The 16,843-nt window shown below is 40.4% G+C and overlaps 3 protein-coding genes across 5 annotated transcripts; 2 read left to right on the top strand and 1 right to left on the bottom strand.

Moving 5' to 3' along the window:
- Positions 1–831: 831 nt before the first annotated feature.
- LOC111585406 (profilin-2-like) lies at positions 832–6,686 on the top strand. Of its 2 annotated transcripts, none has more exons than XM_023294883.3 (3): positions 832–1,218; positions 3,226–3,418; positions 4,892–6,686. In XM_023294883.3, exons 1-3 carry the CDS (start codon positions 1,090–1,092, stop codon positions 4,987–4,989), a joined length of 420 nt encoding a protein of 139 aa, XP_023150651.1. In that variant the 5' UTR covers positions 832–1,089; the 3' UTR covers positions 4,990–6,686. The 2 variants fall into 2 exon arrangements, with proteins under 2 accessions (XP_023150651.1, XP_023150649.1); XM_023294881.3 differs by having other exon boundaries at positions 846–1,218; positions 4,581–6,686.
- Positions 6,687–6,842: 156 nt separating this feature from the next.
- Positions 6,843–13,384, top strand: LOC111585398 (uncharacterized). 2 transcript variants are annotated; one of them, XM_023294872.3, is made up of 7 exons: positions 6,843–8,733; positions 8,897–9,061; positions 9,143–9,264; positions 9,347–9,512; positions 10,293–10,408; positions 10,486–13,234; positions 13,301–13,384. In XM_023294872.3, the coding sequence occupies exons 1-7, from the start codon at positions 8,463–8,465 to the stop codon at positions 13,348–13,350; spliced, it is 3,639 nt and encodes a 1,212-aa protein (XP_023150640.2). In that variant the 5' UTR covers positions 6,843–8,462; the 3' UTR covers positions 13,351–13,384. The 2 variants fall into 2 exon arrangements, with proteins under 2 accessions (XP_023150640.2, XP_035797228.2); XM_035941335.2 differs by having other exon boundaries at positions 10,486–13,384.
- A 924-nt stretch (positions 13,385–14,308) lies between these two features.
- Positions 14,309–16,827, bottom strand: LOC111585402 (alpha-2-HS-glycoprotein-like). The gene is made up of 7 exons (XM_023294877.3): positions 16,573–16,827; positions 15,965–16,075; positions 15,763–15,844; positions 15,500–15,654; positions 15,324–15,419; positions 15,102–15,173; positions 14,309–14,967 (listed from the first exon to the last, which is right to left on the bottom strand). Exons 1-7 carry the CDS (start codon positions 16,768–16,770, stop codon positions 14,524–14,526), a joined length of 1,158 nt encoding a protein of 385 aa, XP_023150645.2. The 5' UTR covers positions 16,771–16,827; the 3' UTR covers positions 14,309–14,523.
- Positions 16,828–16,843: the final 16 nt, after the last annotated feature.

Below are 16,843 nucleotides of genomic sequence, written 5' to 3'. Positions count from 1 at the left end.
ATATATATATATATATATATATATATATATATATATATATATATATATATATATATATATATATGAAACAATAAAAAAATAAAATTGATGTCTTTTTGCAACGGTGGGTTTTTGCAGGGTTAAGTAAATGATCTCAACATAAAGTGATCATTACACCGAAGAAGTACATTTTTTCAGTTTTGTTTTATAACGTGGTTATGTATGAAAAAAAATACATTCACACTCAAAGTTTTATGAGATTAGTCATGCATGTGTTAGTTAGACCCTACACAAAACTAATAAATCTGTAGCAAACATATAAAGAAAGGCAGTTCAAATAATGTTTTGGGTAGATTCTACACAATCAGGAAAAGTCAGTGAGCTAAAAAAGACAATTTAAAGTCAGTTTTGAGGTGGTCTCCAGCAGAAAAGCAGGGATATTGTGGATAAAATTGCTTGTTCTTAAAAACTGAGATATAAGAGGAGAAATTGATTTATTTATAGAGATCAGTGAGGAACTTCCAAGCAGGCTGCTAGGAATAAAACACGCATTTTTTAAATTTTCTTTTTTATATAAAAGTGAGGGAAATAATTTGAGGATGAATGAGACATGCACCAGAGGGAATATTATTTTCTGCATGCGCTGAAGGTAAAAGCCACACTACGATGAGGGCAGCCTTTGTCATCTCATTCCTTCAACATGAAAAACGCGTGAAATGAATTAAAGGATAAATAAGTAATAGACTGACCACACGCAAATTACCATCCGGCTGTTTTTTTTTAAGTGTACCCCGGCTTGCATTCCCTCAGATTGACTCTTGGCTGAGCCGCTAAATCCCTCTTTATTCCACCGCCTGCTGCCATAAAAGCGCCAGGGAGCTCATTGTGCGGAGTGATCTGATACGGACTACACCCAGCCGCTGCCTCACTGCCCTGGCTTTCTTTGCTGCCCCCAGCCTCCGCGTTGGTCAGCGTCGAAGTGTGGGTTAGATTAGGAGACTGGAAAAAAACCCTCTGTCAGAATCTTTTCTCCCCCCGTTTTGGCCGCTTTTCTCGCTTGGCAACTTCCAGAGCAGTAGGGCTTTTTTACTTAGCATCAATTTCTTGAATATGTCTTGGCAAAGCTACGTGGAGAACCTGATGGCCGATGGCTCCTGTCAGGATAGCGCCATTGTTGGCTATACGGACGCCAAATATGTTTGGGCAGCACATGCCGGCGGTGCATTCAACAATATCACGGTAAGGAGTCAAAGTGGGGTTAAATGGAGTGAAAAGTGCGGTTCGGTTCGTCGGTTTTATTGTGCATCTCCCACGCAGACGCTCGTCGTTCTTGAGAACTGTCAAACCCTCGCAGGATATAAATGACTAGCATGCTAACGCGGCTAGCTTAGAGCGCTAACTAGCTAGCTGGCTAGCTTATCGGTGGCCTGTGCGTCCCGCTAAGGAAACGTTGCGGGATTAGACCTCGTGTGGACCTGATAAGGCTTCACTTAATGTGACTCGCACGTACCCTCGGGAGTCATTTGTCTGTCAACGTGCTTTAATCCACATTTCGAGACGCCACTAAAACAACATGCTAATTTAGAAGCGGTGAGGAGACGGCGTCTGGCTGAAGGGAGCGTGCATGCTTTTGTGTGCACGGCTGCTTTGATTAGCTAACGTTAAGCTGCAGCTGCTCTACCGGCTACCTGTGGTTAAAACGGGTAACTGGCTAATGTTTGGTCAAACCCGGCCCATTATAGAAGGAGCTATCATGAGCATTTGTAAAATAAGAAAGCCTTTTTTATCATTTCATTCATTCAGAGGGATGCAAGGAGAGCTACTCCGGTGCATAGACGTCACTTTACTTCCAGCTCTCACTGCAGGCAAAGGTTGCAGGCTTTTATAATTATAGCTTGTGTTCAGGATGGGGCGTGTTTCAACATTTTTTTTTTCACCAGCCACAGCGACTTATTAACTATTTATCATCCATTAACTCGTCAGCTATTTACCTGATAAGTCAATCTATTAATCTATCTAATCATTTTCCTTTCTAAATGATCTTTACATTTCATTTTTTGATGAACTGTATTTAATTTTTAATTCTATCATGTAGCACAATCTGAAATCTTAAAGATAATTAAACTGAAAACTCCAGCATGATGAGTAAAAAGTGCTTATTTATCAAATCAGTAGTGCAACTCCTAAAGAAGAATAATTTTCTATTATACACCTTAAAGTGAAAGGTTTTGGTGTGTATATTAGTCAAAGTGCAACATGGACACAGCAAAGGCAACTCATTTCTCCTTATTTTTTACCTTCTGTTTATGGTGAGCTTGTTGGATGACATTGCATTTATAAAATCAGGATTTTGGCGGTGCAGAGCAGCAGCTTGGTTAAAATGTAGTCTTAATGATCAGTGTTTTTGTCACCATTTCATACATGTTCCATTGTCTGACAACAGGAACAGGACGCTGCTGTATTAAAATACAGTATATGTGACCACAGAGAGCAGGAGAGAAGCAAACGGATGAAAAACACCTCAATGCCGAGTAGCTCCTGTGGTATTCCATTGAAAGTGTGCACAGTTTACAAACCACCTTCTTCTGATAGTATGAAGTACTTTACCGCCTTTGGTCTTTTTAAACTTTAACATTTAATATGTGACTGCAGCTGACCAGTGATTGGAGCTGAAAATGACAGTTATGTAGTGATACTGAAGAAAAATAACAAATCTTATTCAGCTTGCTCTCTTAAATGCAAAAAAAAAAATGCTGCTAATCCTAACATTTAAGAAAGTAAAGGCTACAAATATTTGGAGTTGGTAGTGGATTGAAATTATTCGTTACTAATCAGAAATGGTGCAGGTAAATTTTCGCTTAGTTAATTGACTAATCTCTAAAGCTGAAGCTTGAAAAGTGAGTGCACATTTTATATTAAGAGAAATGAGGAAGCACTTTTTTGATCTGGCAGCAGTATAGCACAAAACTCCTGATGCATGAGTAGACAATGTGCACAAGAAAGGAAATTAATTCCCACAAGTCAAATGCTGCATTGTTAACATACAAAGTTGCCAAGGCCGCGATTATCATGGCGGCATAGTGAAGATACGTCAGTCCTTTCTTGTGGACGACAGTTGATTGTATGTACTTAATATTGCATCTTATGAAAAAGGAATCGGGTTAGTAATGTAACCAGAGCATATCTGCTACATCTGTAGGATCTGACTAACATTGCCACAATCTTATGGCTTTGTGTGTTTTTCAGTCTCAGGAAATAGACGTCCTTATCGGTAAGGACAGGGAGACCTTTTTTACCAACGGTCTCGTTCTGGGCTCAAAGAAGTGTTCAGTCCTCAGAGACAGCCTCCTTGATGACGGAGAGTGGACAATGGACATCCGGACGAAGAGTCAAGGAGGAGAACCTACATACAATATCTCTGTGGGAAGAGCCGGAAAAGGTAATGATGGAGTATCAGAATGGTTTCCTTCACTGCAACTGTTAGAATGCTGCTTACATAGGTGAGGACACCATGTTGTTCATGTCATGAAAACATTGTGTGTATCAGAGCGACCTTACAGGAAATTTGTGACTTTAGTAAGTGCAGACTGAAAATCATAGGCCCATCTTTTGCAACATCAGATTATTTCTTTTATCTAATTTCACTGAAAAGAAAAAAAAATGCTGTGCTTATGAGCCCTGTAAGAAACGCAAATTTATCTGCTATATGCAGGTGTTCCGAACAGTCACTTCCATTGTTATTTCACTTTCAGCATCTTCACACGTGGCTGCTGTTGTTGCAGTGTTACACACAGGTAGTCAATTTAACGTGTAAAACCTAATCTAATTGGCTACAGTATAGCATTGTCCATATCCATTGCTATCACAGCCCTGGCAGACTTGGTCATTAATTCTCACTTAAAACAGAAGTAGTTATAGGAAGAAAAAAAAATGTACTTTAATTTTTAGGTCAGAAGCAGTGATTGCAGTCAAAGCTAAACTCCATTTTCCTTTCAACTTTTTCAAAACTGCTCTGTTTCCTGTTTCAGTGGTTTCTCTGTTGCTCTGCTTGGTGTACTTTGTCAGGTAGTCTAAAGAGCACAAATGAAGTATCACACATGTTCAATTTTGACTAAGAAATGTATTGAGATTCTACAGTCTTCACACAGCTGTATGGAAGATACAGTGCTTCTACAATCTCATCTTGATCCAGCAGAATTATCTAGGCCCTGCTTGTACCTGCTGATACCAAAAATTTTCCTTGCGAAGTCCACAGGTCTATTGTAAGTGGCATCTTGTTAAAAGTGGAGATCAGCAGAAGCTGTCTGGACTTACCAAGTGCACTGATCTTCCTGTTGCATATAAGCAAAAAAATTAAAAATCAAATATGTGCATTGGAATCCCGGTCCTGTGTGAGAAACTGCTCACTTGATCACTCACTGACTGTTCCCTGTTTAACAAATACTAGTCTGTAATGCATTGGGATGGATTCTACATTGTGTGACTGTAGTTGGCCCTTAGTTGTACACAGTTGAACATGTCTGGATTACATGTCTTGCTTGGGATGCCTTGCTTTACCTTCTTCACTTTTAACTGTCTCCTTTCTATCTGTTCTCTTTCAGTTTTGGTTCTTGTAATGGGCAAGGAAGGGGTCCATGGAGGTGGATTGAATAAGAAGGCTTACTCAATGGCAAAATATTTGAGGGATTCAGGGTTTTAATGTTTTCAAGCTCACTTAGATTAAAATGAGGGACAAAAAGAAGAGAAAAGAAATATTGCTGTTAAGATTTCTCCTGCAAGCAGTCAAATGTCTTGGAAACTTTTAATAGCAATGAAGAGTGGTAAGATACTGTCACCTTTGTTCCCCCTTCATCCTGTAGGGGGGAGACTCTTCAGTTTTGTTAGTTTCTCTTTTTTTCCTTGTGTGCTCCAGTATTGGTTATATTGATGGGAAAGGAGTCGGTCCATGGTGGAGTTCTTAACAAGAAGGCACATGACATGCCTTCTTACCTGAGGAACTCTGGATATTAAGCAACCTCTTCACCCATTCGTCAATTTAGCAGCTCACTCCCACTCACCGTATTGTGTTGACACTACGTCCAGGATTAGGTGGCATACAATGTTTCCTCCCCAGTCTACTTTTCTACGCAGCCTTTTGCTTTGCTTAACCTCACCCCCCACCCTCTTTTCTTTTCTTTTTTTTTTTTGGTTAAATGTACCCCACTTCAACATTGTACTTCATGTTTTTGGCACTACAGTAATGGCATGTTCATTGAAATGTTTATTAACCAAAAGAGTGTGCAAAATATGATCGCAAAGTGTAATAAAAGTGTTAAACAAATTTGGACTTGCGTTGTATAACATTCACTTAGCATCTGGCTAAAATTCCAAGAGGAAGTACACATGTAATGGTGGTGACAGTGTGCATAGCTACGCATTTTATTTTTTTGGAGCATTACTAAAAGATGCTGGGTTCATTTTTGTTTTATTCTTTTCAGCATGTGGGCATTTAAAAAGTTGCATGCATACCCTCTTTAGCATTCAAATCCTAGCCCTGTACCCTGTCCTTTCCTAGCGCAATAATCCAGCCAAAGCCATCTTCTCATACGACTCCATATTCAAAACTGCATTAAAGAAGTGACAAACTTCCTCTGACAAAGTCCTGTATGTGTGCACCGATTTCGCCACCCTCAAGCACAACTATTTTGACCCTCCATTACATGCTTTTGCTGTTGTACCTGAATGTGGTCTTAAAAGTTAATGATGTGGTGTTGGGCTGTTGTCTGAGTGTAATGTAAGGTCAGCATTACTGAGACTGTCATCGTACTTCACCACGTCTCGGAGTCTCAGTGGACATCCCACCTCTGTGACAGCTGAGACACTTCTCAGTCATCACCTGCCATTTGTAAATTTTGCTGTAAATCACTACACACTCGTGAAGTTATTTCCCCACCCCGTCCCTCTCCCCTTTGGACCAATTGTCAGTCTAAGAGGATTATCAGAAATCCTTCAGCTTGTTCTGATGGATGATCGTTGGCATCACCTGTTGACTGTAAATCATTGCGACTACTTCAGATGACTGTAAAACATGTAACCGCTTCTTTAGACTTCAACACTACTTAAACTTTTCATCACTAATTGATTTGTTGCTAACTCCATGTTCATTAACCAATGAAATGGCAATGTCATTTTACTACAGTATGAATGCATTTTGACTGAAAACTGAGGCTGTTGGGCTCCAACACCTCAATCATTTGCCTTGTGCTTTAGTCATCAAAGGTGTATTCACAAATTGTCATAGTAAGGTACTTAGAAGTATATTTAAAAGAGAAAAAAAAATGACGCTGTGTACACTTAACATATTGAAAATGATGTTGGTTGGAATAAGAACATTTGTAAGTTGTCTTGTGAAAATTTTCTGAAAATAACTGTGTATTCTGTGCCATAAAATCAATATCTGCTCTGTTGCTACTACAAGTTGGATTTTTAACTGCTGCTCCAGCAAGACGTAACTTTTAATGGCACTTTCCTAAGGGATATTTTGGCATCAGTAATCTCTAGACTTTGTGGAATATGTACAGAATTAAACAACAGAAAAATAAGTTTGCAATATTTTGTCTTTTTTGAGTTGGAATTTCCTTCTGCCACAAAATCTGCTATTTCAAATGCCATGAATTGATGCAACATCTTGTTTACAGACAGATCAAATAAAAGTTATTCCAACCAGACGTGATGCTTGTATGTCCGGTCTGTTGCCTGGAGAGTGCAAATTGGGCATAAAGGCTGATACAACAGTGTGGATCTTGTAACGTATATACACTGAAGTTCAACCGAAATGCTTTTTCTTGAGCTAATACATCCCATTATTCTCTAAAGATGCCATGTGCACAAATATCAGCATGTAGTGAAGTTGTGTTTCTATGGCTTTGTTCCTGAATCCCAGAAATATCTTATCAAAATGGTTCTTTACTGACTGTAGGCTACTGGAACATAAAAATGGTCTGAAAGACAAAAGAGAAATGAATAAACACTGACAGTGGTAAAATATAAATACTAATCTGATTTTAGTCTTTCAAGACATGTTGACTAGACCAAAAGGATTGCCTGGGTTAATATACATATCAATTAAACCCAGTAAACAGTAAATTCCATCGTTTTTTAGACCTTTTTTTTTCATTTTATTAACCCGATGTAGCTTTAATGTCATTTTTCTATCTCATAATGTCATATGTCCTTGAGAACCGAGGGAAAAACGTATCTTTCAATTGAACTTTTTGGTGATTTCCTGCCTTTTTGAGCTAAAACAACTCACAATTTAGAATTTAAAAAAAAAAAATAGATATATTTTAGAGATATATAAATCTCTAAAAGATAGCAAAATTTTGAAATCAAAATAGGCCCACAAGAAAACAAGAATATTAATCCATTTTCTAATGAAACTTTACAAAACTAAATTAGATAACAATAGTGTAAAAATTAGAGAGATTGAATGAAACATAATGATAAACAAGTATTTATTTATTACATTAATTACATTCAATGGGTTTATTACCCCATAAAGGAATTTGAACGTAAACAAAGAACTGGCATGCTAGTTAGCTGTTAGCTAACCCCATTAAATCGTTCTCATGTGCATAACAGCTGGCATTCATAAAGGGGCTAGTATTTTTCCTGACAAAAAGTTTAACTGAACTCTGAGCCCAATTTATAATTCCTGACATGCATATAAACAAGAAAATATATGATTAGTATCGGTAAATCAACGATATAACAATTTTTGACTTTTCTCTTTTCCAGGTAGGCGCATTTTGCTGCCGTCTCAATTTTGTCTCAGCATGAAAACATCCCCTCATCCCACCCAGTCACTTCAGATATCACTGGAAAGGCCAGCATGTTCTCTATTAAGCACATCAGGATTTAGTAGGATAGCTCAAATAAATTCTAAGATATATATCAAAAATAAATGTCCAGTACAGAGGACATAAATGTGTAAGTCGGGTCTCAGGAGGATATGTTCAGTGTGGTTTTTTTTCCAGCTCTTTACATGATGACACCAAATGAAGTTTTCAAATACAAAAATCCATGTCCAATGCCATAGGTGCCACTCTAGGCACCTGTCTTGACAGGCTCAGGGAATGCTAAGCGGGTGCCTTAAACAAATTCAAATAATATGAAAGTCTGAAAACAAATGATCAACATTTTGAAAGCCAGCAAGACTCGGACCTTACTTTTGTTATGAAATAATTCTCTAATGCCACTTGAGTACCACTCTCACAGACTATAAGTTTTTATTATGGGATGTTCTGGGCTATTTAATGATGCTCTGTCCTTAACTGCATGATTTGCAGCACCTGTCACGGCCAGGTGTTTGACTAGTCGTGATTAGGCTCAGATTTAGAGCACTCACCTTTAAACATACTTGCTAAGAGCAGTGCTCAGCTTTTGTGGCACCCTGCTGAGATTATTTGCCTTGTGGGCAGCACTCTTTTTTTCCCTTTGTTCCAATGGCGTGTAGAAACAGTGGGGGCAGTAAGATTTTACTCAGATTAGGAATTTTTATGTTTGCAACTTCGCTTTGCCATTGCGCAGCACTGACAAGACTTAAAGCACTAGATAAACCAAGAAGAGACTCAATGCAAAGTCAAACCAAAAGAACAAATCAACACCATGGAAGACTCTTAATTGGGCACAACCCATTGAAAGGTGCTAAACTCAATGAAACCAAGACTACGAAGGACATTCTGGGCATTGAAACGGATTACCAAGCAGACATGGGTATGTAAGGTGACATTTAACTCTAAACTATGTATAACGTAAGTTCCATGCATGTTTTGTGCATCAATTTGATCTTTTCTGCCTGCAACTTACTCTCTGTGCATCATTCTTAGAGAGTTAGATAGAGCCTGTTTTACCTTCCTACAAACCTTATTTTTAAAAGCTTGGGGAGACCCTAGTGGACAGGGTCTGGGGCCAAAGCCAGACATCGCAGCTGTACAACGACTGCTTAAAATGGAACCGAAGGTGGAATGTACAGGAGACTCCATGAAGCTTCTTGTTCAAGATGCTGTTTCTATGCCTGCATCTCTCTTCTTTGTGGACAGGGGTATGTTGTAAGTTTCAAATGGAGTCATGCAAGAGCAATTTGATGTAAGTATTTTTGACATTCCTCAATGTAACTCCTTAGGAAACTACTTGTCTCCCCTGCCTCTGTCCAAGCTGCCTCCAAGCTGTGGTTACACCATCAGATCAACACAAACAGACTTGATCTTAATCGCACCGTACGATGGTTGCTTTGTCACTATAGAGGTGAGGCACCCTGTTCTGAAAGCACAGCATATTTAAACCATGTACACATTGTAATGTTTTTTTCTTTCCTTTCTGGCTACAGGAGGACAGCTACGTTCTCGCTTTGCGTTGGTGGGGGTTACCCGTGAGGATGTCATGCCCTTTGATGAAACCGTCCTCAACGAACCCTCCAATGGTCACCTGTCATAATGAGGGCATGGTCGTGAAAACGGAGTGGACCATCTCCACTTCAAAAATTAACGTAAATCGTAAGTTTTTGTTCTTTTCTTCATTTTATGTCCTGCGCTATGTTTTAAAAATCAGCGCGAAAGGTTTACCATGTCAGCTGCACTGCTTTTAGACTTTGTCAGACATGGAGCAGTCACAAATCTATTTAGTTACTCCCATTAACTGACACAATGTCAGAATATCTGCAACAAGAAAAGTTTCAAACTCTAGTGCACAGCGCAAACTAAGTAGTAATGCAGGCAAATAAGTTCAATTCTCTATTCTTTTGCTTTTTATTAAGTGTTGTAGCTGTCCAAAGGCCTGCTTTTGTGGTAATAGCAGATGCTATTTGAATGTTGTCAATTTCAGTTGTCATTTCAGAAAATGTACTTATTTTACCATTTCTTTTTAAAACCACAATTTCCTTAAATCTATTAGTTTTAGGTTAATTTTACTAGCTTGATCATTTTCTCAGTCCTAAATGATAGCTTAAATGTGACCTTGTGTTTTTGTTTAAGCAGCTTTTAATTGTTGCAGTGATTAAAATGGTGTGAGGCACCTTATGTTGGAGCATTTGTGCTCAAATTACAGAATTAGCAGTGGAAACATTTAAAGATGGGTGTTTTCAGAGTAGTAGGTTATAATGGTTTTAGCTGTGGGCCGTGGGTTTTAGTGATGTCTTAGTCTGGCATCTAATTCATTGTAAGAAGGAAGGTATGACTTGAATGGAGGCCATTGCAGTGGAACTTTTGCCTTGTAACTTGATGCCAGTTGACTTTTTTATGAAGTGTACTGAACAGATATGCATATTTAATCAACAGTGAATGAAGACTGGGAGCCGCTGATGAAGGTCTCACAAAGATGTGGATTTGGCATAGTTGTACATCCTGAAGGTGTGGTCATCTCAGTTCAATATACACCTTGCTTGGAGAAAAAGGTATACTATACATATTTGATTATAACTTTTTTATTCTTTTTAATTATTGTTGTGTAATCCATTGCATTTCTGTTCAGGATGGATTTTACACTCTCGGCCTGTCTGGAGATGGGGAAACACAAATTTCGTGTCCATCGTTGTTAGTAGCTCAACCAGAATCTCCCATATACCCAGCAACGGTTCCAGTCCTGCAAACCACTCTAACTCCAAATCCTGCAAGGTTCACTTCCCCTCAGGTTCCAAGTTTTAATCAGAACCCAAAGATTCCGAACAGGAATCCTAATCAGGGGCCAAAGGATATGAATCAACCTCTGTTACCTTACTATCCTTTCTATCCAAATTTCTTTTACCAGTATCCTACAAGCCCAGATGTTGTTTCTACAATACAGTCCCCAAAATCTACCACATTACCTCCAGTGAAACAAACTACCAAGGACCAAAGGCTGCATTTCTTTGTTCCACTTTATCCTCAAGCCCCTACATCACAACCAACCCCAAAACAGCCACCAGTGACCAAACCACCACCAGGTAATTTGGATGAGCACTTTCTTCCAAATCCATTTAACCTCCCAGCTCGGCAGCTTCATAAACCTGTGAGACCATATGGAAGCCAGCCCAAGAGCCCAGAACAAAGACCCCTTTATCCACTCATTTCTCACTCTCAGCCATCACGGCCACAACCATCTGAAGCTCCCCCTGTAGAACCACCTTCTTATACACTGTATCCTGAAACATTACCAAAAAAACCGGGGCCACGACAACCCATAGTTCCTGTGAAGCCACAGGAACAAATGGCTGCACCACAGCCTGAAGCTCCTCCAGGCCCAGTATACCGGCCATTCTACCACTACTCCTACTATTCCCAATCACATCCAGCTATGAAACCCGCTGCTGCACCTCAGTCACCAGGGCCAGAAACCCCTCAAGGGTCAGTATACCAACCGTTCTTCTACATTCCCTACTACCCCCAACCTAAGCCTGGAAATCCACCAGCTTCGAAGAAACCTCCTGGTCCACAGTCACCAAAGATTGAAGCCCCTCAGGGTCAAGTACACCAACCAGTGTACTTCCACCCTCAGCCAATGCCTGAATATCAGCCAGCCAACAATCCAACTGTTGCTCCACAGCCAGGAACTGAAACTCCTACAGGACAAGGCCAGAAACCTTGTCCAGCAACCCAGATTCCAGGAACAAATAATGATAAAGCTCCTGTGGAAAAGCCTGCCCAAAATAATGATCCTCAACCGGGCGAAATGCATCAACCTTTTACCTTGTTCTACTACCCACAGCAGCCCCAGCCTTTTTTGATGCCCCCTTATAGGACTATGCAGCACCAAGTTGCTACTCCAGCCGGTGATCTGAAATTTTCAGGATCAGCCATTCCTAGTAATGTTGGTGTTATCCAACAAGGGGCTCAACTCAGCCCTCTATACATGCAACCATACTGCTCCCAGTTTTGCCCACCAGATATATCTAATTGCTGTCCACAAGTTGTTTTTCATCAGCATCTCCATGTTGTTCCTACTGGGCAGAGCAGTAAGGATGCACCTTCATTGTATCCAGGTCTGTCACATCTTCCTTCAGTGGCATATTTGGAATTTGTGAATGGCTTGAGTTCTGTTCCTTCTCCTCAAACAGCAACGGAAGCTACAACAATGCAAGCTGCTACAGGTTCCACATCCCCATCCATTTCACCTCAGTCGCTTCCACCCAGAAATATAGCACAACCATATCTACAGCCACCAGATGGCAGCCCTGCTGCACTACCTGGAAGTAAACCCAGTATAGCTGCAAAACCTACCCTACCAGTTCACCCTCATTTTGCACCTAACCCCCTATATCCCTATAGGCCAAATATGCTGGAATTTGAGAGGCAGCAAAATTTGCTACAAAGTGTGCCCTCAACTTACTCCAATGACAACTCTAAAGCTCCAGCTTCTGGTCAGGAACCAGCAAGTCCCGTGGTGCATTATGGGCCATTTATTCAGTCACCAATAAAGCAAAACAGTCAAGTAATGTCAGCTAAGAATATGAATAATCCCACAGGGCCTTACATCAGCAAATATCTACCGCTGCACTACAGACCAAAGCCACCCAATCTACCTAAAACCACTGACTGGCTGACATATTACAAAAAATCTAGTAATGCTAAAGGCTCAGCACGTGTTAACATCCACCGTGAACGTGACCGTTATCTGGTTCCTTACTCTATGGTTCAAGATGCTTCAGTACCCACTTATGACAAATCTGTGGTGCCAAACAACTCAGAACCAGAGACCCTTGTAAATGACCCGGAGAACTCCACCAAACAAGGACAGACTCTGAACCCTGATTCCGAACACAAAAGCTATTTGCTGCTACAGCATGGCCCACCAGGCAAGGAGCTCAACAGTTTCAGTGATTCTGTAATGCCTTTCAGAGACCTGCTTTATGGCACATACTCTGTAACACAAGGACCTGCAAGCGAACACAATAGTAAACCCCAGAATATTTTGAATTTTGGACTCATGCAGGGAAACACCCAGCACCCTAAATGGCCAGAAGAAGGGACGTTTGATCCCTTACTTGGTCATGTCAACTATGAGCAAAGGTTTGGCGTTCAGTCAAGTTGGCCAACGTTATCTCCTGCCTCTAATGGCCTTCAGTTTGGGTTTATGCCCCATGAACCAACTTTCAGTACAGCACATTTAAATCCTAAAATCCCTGAGTCATTTGAAGATCCCTGGAAATCGCTGATGCCTCTAGACTCCATCCAAAGGTTTCCACCTCATGTTCCTGGAAATATGTTTCAACACTGGAGCTCTGCAGCTGACCACCAAGGAAATGGTATGTTGTTAAATTTTTTAAAATTCTTAACCCAATCTCTTGTATTAATATGCATGTCTTTTCCAGGACCAAAGCATTCCCTCCTGACAGAACATGAAAATCAGAAGCAGAAATGAGTTGACATCAATGTGAATAAATGATTGAAACAGACTCTCCAAGCTTTTAAAGATTTTTTTTTTTAACCTAAATTATCAAACTTATTTGAGAGTTCTTACGTGTGGGGTTGGGAAATATTTGAAAAATGGGTATCAGAGCAGGATGTTGGAGTCCTCTGTGGGCATTCAAGGACAACTTCCCTTTTTTTCTTCGACTATTTTCTAATCTGTCCATTTGTGTTATTTGTTGGCATTGCTAGAGTCAGAGGGTGCATTGGCTTGTTGAACGTATTTGTCTTTATTATTTTGCCTCACCATGAACTGATACTTCCTGAACATTGACCCATCCATGTCAATAGTTACTAGAATTTGCCCATTCATCAACTATGTCCTTGGTGTGCGCAAGGTTCTACTGTTGTAATTTTTGTACTAATCTGTACTTCAACAGTTGGAAAAAATATGTTTTGTCACCTTGAATGGCAAATGAAATTGTGGATTATCTTTTTTGATTATCTGCCAGATTACATGGGGATTGGAAACATGTAAACTGCCCCAAAATGTCTGACTTTTGGATATTAAAAGAATCCCAATCTAGAATGATTTAAGTCATGTTTAAAGTATTGAACTGTCTTAAACATGGAGCCAACTGGGACAAAACGTGAGTAACAATTATTTGCTATGTCTGTATCAGAAATGTCAATGGATTTACCAGAGTGTCATTGGCATGAGTCAACACAATCTGCAAACAGCACTGTGCACTTTTGCAATCACTCTTGCAGATGTAGCATGAAAGGATTAATGGTTAATGAATGATTAAATGCATTAAGGTACAAATGTGTTTAGAGAGAACACAATGACAATGGTTATCAGTGTGTCCTCATTAATCCTGTGAAAGGCCTTGGATATCTCCCTGTCCTTCACTGACTGTATTTTAAAGGAGGCATAATGGAGCAACAGGTTAAAAAAAAAAAAAGACAAGTTTTGACTTGAGAGGTTTATTTCACAGGATATAATGCACTTTTTAAAAGAAATGTCAGTTGTTTGTGATTTGACAGTTTCACACAATGAATTAATACACGTTTGATAATGTATTGGTGTTACATCTTGCTTACCACAGCACATTTATGTGTCAAAGTTATTAGTACCAGTGTTATTGAAGAAGGCAACCGTAAAGAGTCTGTGGGACCTGAACACTTAAAAGAACCTGACTTTTCCTGGGCAGACTGGCACAATAGCAGTGGGATCTGCCTGTGCTGCAGGACCATCGACCAGAGCAGCCGCAGGTTGAGCAGCTACTGCTCTCTTAAACAGAATAACGGGGACCTCCTTACTGGATGAGGCATCTGAAGCATCTGAAGCTGAGGCAGGATCAGCAACAGCGGCAGGATCCGCAACAGCAGTAGGATCAGCAACAGCAGCAGGGTCAGCAGTAGGAACAGCAGCACTTACTACAGGGACAACTTCATCGGACTCTCCTGATTCTGAAGACAGAAGGCCGCTGAGATGAGGGTCGTGCAGGGTGGTCAGTTTGTGGTGTCTCAGGCCGTGATTGAGCGAAATATTGCCTCTATGGACATGAACCACCGGCAGGCTGGCATGTTCCACACGTGCTGTGCCGTTGACATCTACAATGGGTGTCTGAAAAATTGTGTACATTAATAAGAATTAACAGAACAGAAATTGTGTTTTCTAAATAAATGTAAAATTATAAATATGACAACCTATCTTTGGCCATTGAAAACTATATAGAGAAATTAAATAGAATATTTTACCAGAGTGGAAAGGATCTTGCAATCCACTGTGTGTTCATCGTTTGAGCCTCTGGCGGTGCAAAAACTACGAGCCTGGGAGAGAAAAACATTGTTTTTTGTTCATTTTCAACTACTTCAGTTGGAGCTTTGGTGACTGATTGATCATTTCTCTCTACATTAATGTATTTTTTACCAACAGAGATTTCAAGAACATCTGCTGTTGTTCTTGCTGGGTGTACTCACAGCCAGGGCATCATTCAGGGGCACGCAGGGATCATCGGTGCAGTTGGCCTCAACTACAACATATTCTGCTAAATAGATCGGCCCACCACTCACGATCTGAAACAAGGTGTTGACAAGTATTTAAACATGCAGGTTTGTTACATCCACTAATAATTTATCTGACTGCTTTGGCCCACCTGCGATGACATCCTTCCAATCTCCAGAAGAACATATGTTACATTCACAGTCTGGTTGTTGAAGGTTCCCAGAGAGGTGGTGACAAAGTCCAGCGCTCCAGTGTGATTCAGGGGAAGGAGGGTCGGACAGCCCAGGCATAGGTCCTCTGTTGATTCTATATGACACCAGAGAAGAGACACATGCTGGTCTCTGTATGGAGGCTAAACAGTGTCTATACATGTCAGCTAGTGTGTAATTATATGGCTGACAGTGTGATCTTTACCTTCTGTTTTACACTTGAAGGCTGTGACAGTCAGAGCTCCATTAACCCTCTTCAGCACCACATCGCAGTCTCCCTCTACTGCCTGAATGAACACAAAGAGTCAGTCCAAGTAGTGTCAGACTTTAAAATCCTATTACTTCAGCTTCTTATCCGATCAACATTACGGTTTTGGTTAAACTGTGGTCATGACATGCAGTCTCACCGTCAACACTTTGGGCCTGACTGTGCAGTTGGCAACAGGTGTGGGGTCCAACACATGACAGTCTGTCTCCAGCAGGTCAATTTCCAGGACATATGTGTCATCTTCATTAGGCTAAAAAAATTACACATCTACTGCATCAGACAGTTATTTATTTATTTTTTGACAGAATACTGCTGCTTATAGTATTTCCAAAGCGGGTACAGAAGTCACTAAATGACATGTTCCCTGGATGAGCACGCACATATAGTGTCTAATGACAAAAATGTGGAATGTAAATACATCGACTCTCCTGATTTGTTTGTGACAGTCAGTTAAATTAAAAGTATACTTAGACATCTTATCTGCAGTGCTGATGGTATAAAATAACACGAAAAATTGAATAATTAAGAAAAAAATTGCCATTTAAGGTATGCACTTCACACTGAATAAAGCACGCATGTTTAACAGAATGTCTTCCTTGGAACTTTGCTCCATTTTTAAACTGTTAAGAGCACCTTAATTCAATGCCACACATTTACGACGCAGTTCACATGAAAATCTGTCATCCTATTTACCCTATCTGTCTGTCTGTACTTCTAACTAAGCAGCATTTACACCTGCTGTGTTACCTTTGTGAGGATCTTGATGTCTTCGATCCTGTTCAGTACATACTTGTACCCATGTTTGTGCTGGGCATTGAGGTAATCCTGAGCCACCACAGCAGCCTCCTCTGCCTCCAAGGAATCGCACGGAGGCCTCAGCACACCGATGTGAGCCCAAGCGCCCACCAGTAGTCCCAGAACGGCGGTAATGCCCAGGAGATTCATTTCTGTGTGAGATGCGAAAGGAATCAGAGCAGAAAATGGTTAGAAGCAGAGGCAGAGCTCGTGCAGCCACAGG

This window comes from Amphiprion ocellaris, chromosome 10 (assembly GCF_022539595.1).
Source record: "Amphiprion ocellaris isolate individual 3 ecotype Okinawa chromosome 10, ASM2253959v1, whole genome shotgun sequence".
NCBI lineage: Eukaryota > Metazoa > Chordata > Actinopteri > Pomacentridae > Amphiprion > Amphiprion ocellaris.
The sequence above is the reverse complement of the archived record's forward strand: the minus strand, read 5'-3'. Positions and strand labels throughout refer to the sequence as shown.